Here is a 3,487-nt window from a genome sequence, read left to right on the forward strand (position 1 = left end):
CCAACCTTAATGATTCTATTATTCTATTATAAAAAAGAGAAAACAAACCCATGTTTCCTGCACCAAACCTGTGCTCTGAAGTGACGTTGTTTGAAGCAACATTCCCAAGGTCCAACCTCGTATTTTGGATCCTCCCTGGCCCATGTCCATTGTGTGAACCTATCACCTGAGCCAGCAACTGCACATATTTGGCAAGAAGTTGAGAGACCTATAAGCCCTTTCAACTCAAGGGGAAAAAGCAGAAACTGAGCCTAGAAGTGTTTTGTTGTTCCAGAGAAGACTGATGCATGTGATGATGGCAAAGCAAAATTTTCTGAAGTATATACTCAGACAAGAAAGCTCGCACCAGTTTTAACGCTCCAGGATACATTCAAACTACTTCTAATTTTGGCAAGTGATACACAGAAGGAAATTAATCTAGTACACCCAGGTGTTGAGACTTGTCAAAAAGGTACTTCGTTCATTGATCAAAACTGGACAAAACTGTCTAAATAAATGTGCATGAAAGATTCCCATGCTCAACTCTTCCATACATATACTCAAAACACACAAACCAAGTTTCTGAAAAAAGAACAATCAACTTTTTTGTTTTTTTAGAAAAGGGAATGCAAGCCTTGAGAACTCCCTCTTTTCCACATGTGCACATCAGAGATCTTCTACAGAACAATATAGTTTTCAGCAATGAGAAACATTCTTGGCCTTAAGGAAATAAAAAAAAGTGATCCTTCCCGTATGTACAGCACACCCAAGAACATACATGCAATTTAGGGCTTGACCCTTCTGTGGTGAAAAGTATTCTATTACATTTTCTAGTCCCTGATTTTCAGCCAATTGCATCAAGCATTAAAAAGCTTATTAATATTTTTATGGAAAGGGAGGAGTAACTGAAATTTATATCACTGAAATCAGAGCCAAAAAACTTAAGCATCTACCACAGAATTGTCACACTATAATATATTTAAGCCCAAATTCCACAAAACTTTTGGGATCTGCTTAAGAAATGTACTTAAACATATAAACACTCCCCTAAAAATTGAACGTCTGTGTCATTTTATTGACATCTGTGTTGCACCTCTCAGGTGCTTGAAGCCACATGATAAAATACATTCCTTCAATTTAAAATGTGCTTAATTTTAAGTATAATCTTACATCATTCCTTATTCAGTAAAGTATTTATGCACGTGATTAATTTCAAAGATGAAACACGCGGTTAATCTGTTTGCTGAATTGTGACCAAAGATAATAAGTCTTGAGAGTGTACTTAAAATTAAATAATTTGCGGAATTAGAGCCAAGATACCTACCCAATCTTACAATTTTATAATTTTCTTTAATGAGCTTTTGAGTCAACTCTAATATCCTTCCCACAGCCAGAATTTGAATACCTTTCCTACAGTTTTAATTTCCTTTTAAAATAATAGTCATTGAATACTAAAAAAGAACTACATTTAAATCACCCAACTGAATTTGATTAAGCTTCCCAGAGCTGAAACAGTAAATCTGGGATCTGAATTTCAGAAACTTTGGGTTACTGTCAGAAGAACATTATGCTGTGCAAGTTTGCCACTGTATTATATACCATACTATCATACAGTCAAGGTAAATTCATAAAGCATGTTTTCCAGTCCAAAAGGAAACCACTACATTGAAAGTTCATTTTCAGATTATGGTTGAAAGAGATGGCTAAAAAGTAATTTTTTACCAAGGTCTCATAAAAGATGAATAAAACCAAAATGAAAAAAGACTGCTTCATATTTTTCTAGAAAAAAGATATTCAACTAACTCCTTTTAACATTTTTTTATTGATATAGTCTGATATAGGGCTAAAAATGTCAGCTGCTAGACATCAAAAAGAATATCTCATATTTTCGCTATAACTGTTTTATGAACAGAAGTGAGTTACATGACAGACACAGGAGGAGAATGATATGGGGAATATTTTTGCATTCTGAGTTATTTACTAAGCAACTAACCTCAAACTATACAATTTAATCTCTTAAATGTATCTACATAGAGCTATCTCAAAATTTTATAACTTAGCTTTTGTGGAAACCAAGCACTGCAATACTAAGATTTCCCCGATCTAAAAAAAAAAAAAAAAAAAAAAAAAAAAGAAAAAAGAAAAAAAAAAAGGACTTGGCCTCCCTGAATTCTGAAATTATCTCAAAAATTGTGAAATCTTAATATAATACAGTTAGGGCTTCTTTTTTTATTATTATTATTTGCTATATACACAAAAGAGTACATGTAGTACTCTTCATTCTTTCAAATGTTTTCCAAAATCTTGATCACCAGAAACCTTTTTCGTGTAAGATAATTTTAATTTTGATCATCACATGGTATTAGAAAAATAACAAATATTCTTAGGCACTTAGACTAAAAAGTCCTGTCCTTATTGTGACATGTTCAGGTTAACGAGCAGTATGAAAACTCTGCATTTGAACTTTAACTACATTGCTTTAGCATAAAATGAGACTTTTAGGGAAGGAGCAAAATTGCTAAAGGAAAAAAAAATTACTTAAGGTTGTCCTGTACAAACGTTTAAGAGTTGTTAAAACACAATCTCAGGATAGAAAAAGGCCTAGGAGTAAAAAATCCTAAAACAAAAAAAAACCCAGAAAACTCCGAAAAATTTTAAAAATACAGAAAAAAGAGGACAGGCAGCTAGTCTTCTAACTATGACTTTTTCAAACACCTGTGAGACTGGGCCTTGATGTTCCATTTGACTGCCGTTGCCTGCAGAGCAGCAGGTGCTATGCGATTAAAACTTTGAAGTTCTAATCTCACAGTAATACCAAACATGGATCTTTTACTAATTGCAACAGGAGTGTCATATAAGGAGAGACCATGCCTTAGCAATTATTAAACAAACTTTTCAAGCTTATGAAGCCATTCACAAAACCCACACAGACCATTCTTACCGCTTCCTCAGCACGGTCCCCTTTCGCAGTGAGATAGGTCACTCTGAACTGCTGAACATTGTAATCTGAAATGTCCCATACCACCCTCAGACTTGAGGTTGTTTCATCATCTATAACAAGGTTTCTGATTCCTGTTCGAAAAACTAAAGCAAAAAATATTTAATTAATATTTTCTCAACTCTATTTTTAAATTTAAAATTGTGCAAATTATCACCAAGTAGCTGCAAGCTCTACTGAAGTCACAATGGGTCTGCAGATCGATGGTGGGGCATATAGTTCAGTCATACTTGGTCTTAATAACATAAAAACTTTAACCTTTTAATAAAATAATAGTTATCCTATACTGCCATTAACATACATTACCCCATCTGCTTTGCTTCTATCACTTGGCTTAAGGAGCTTTAGAATAATCAAAACTCCACTGCAGTTAGAATGCTACAGAAGTGAAATAATCCAGAACTGTTGTTCCTTAAAAGTCAGTTTTCTAATTCCAGGGAAAACAAACAGAACACTCAAAACTAAACAAAATTCTGAAGAGTTTCCAAGCTCATATTTATAAAGGGAAAG

At 33.7% G+C, this 3,487-nt stretch overlaps 1 protein-coding gene across 1 annotated transcript in view; it reads right to left on the reverse strand.

Moving 5' to 3' along the window:
* Window positions 1-2,920: 2,920 nt before the first annotated feature.
* Window positions 2,921-3,487, reverse strand: part of LOC104079683 (collagen alpha-1(XIV) chain-like) — a gene marked incomplete at both ends in the record, with an annotated part of 8,619 nt that continues 8,052 nt past the window's right edge. The window contains one exon of the mRNA XM_009581800.1: window positions 2,921-3,063. Within this exon, the coding sequence (XP_009580095.1) occupies window positions 2,921-3,063 (143 nt within the window). The remainder of the gene's footprint in view (window positions 3,064-3,487) is intronic.

Source organism: Fulmarus glacialis, unplaced genomic scaffold, assembly GCF_000690835.1.
Source record: "Fulmarus glacialis isolate BGI_N327 unplaced genomic scaffold, ASM69083v1 scaffold48377, whole genome shotgun sequence".
NCBI lineage: Eukaryota > Metazoa > Chordata > Aves > Procellariiformes > Procellariidae > Fulmarus > Fulmarus glacialis.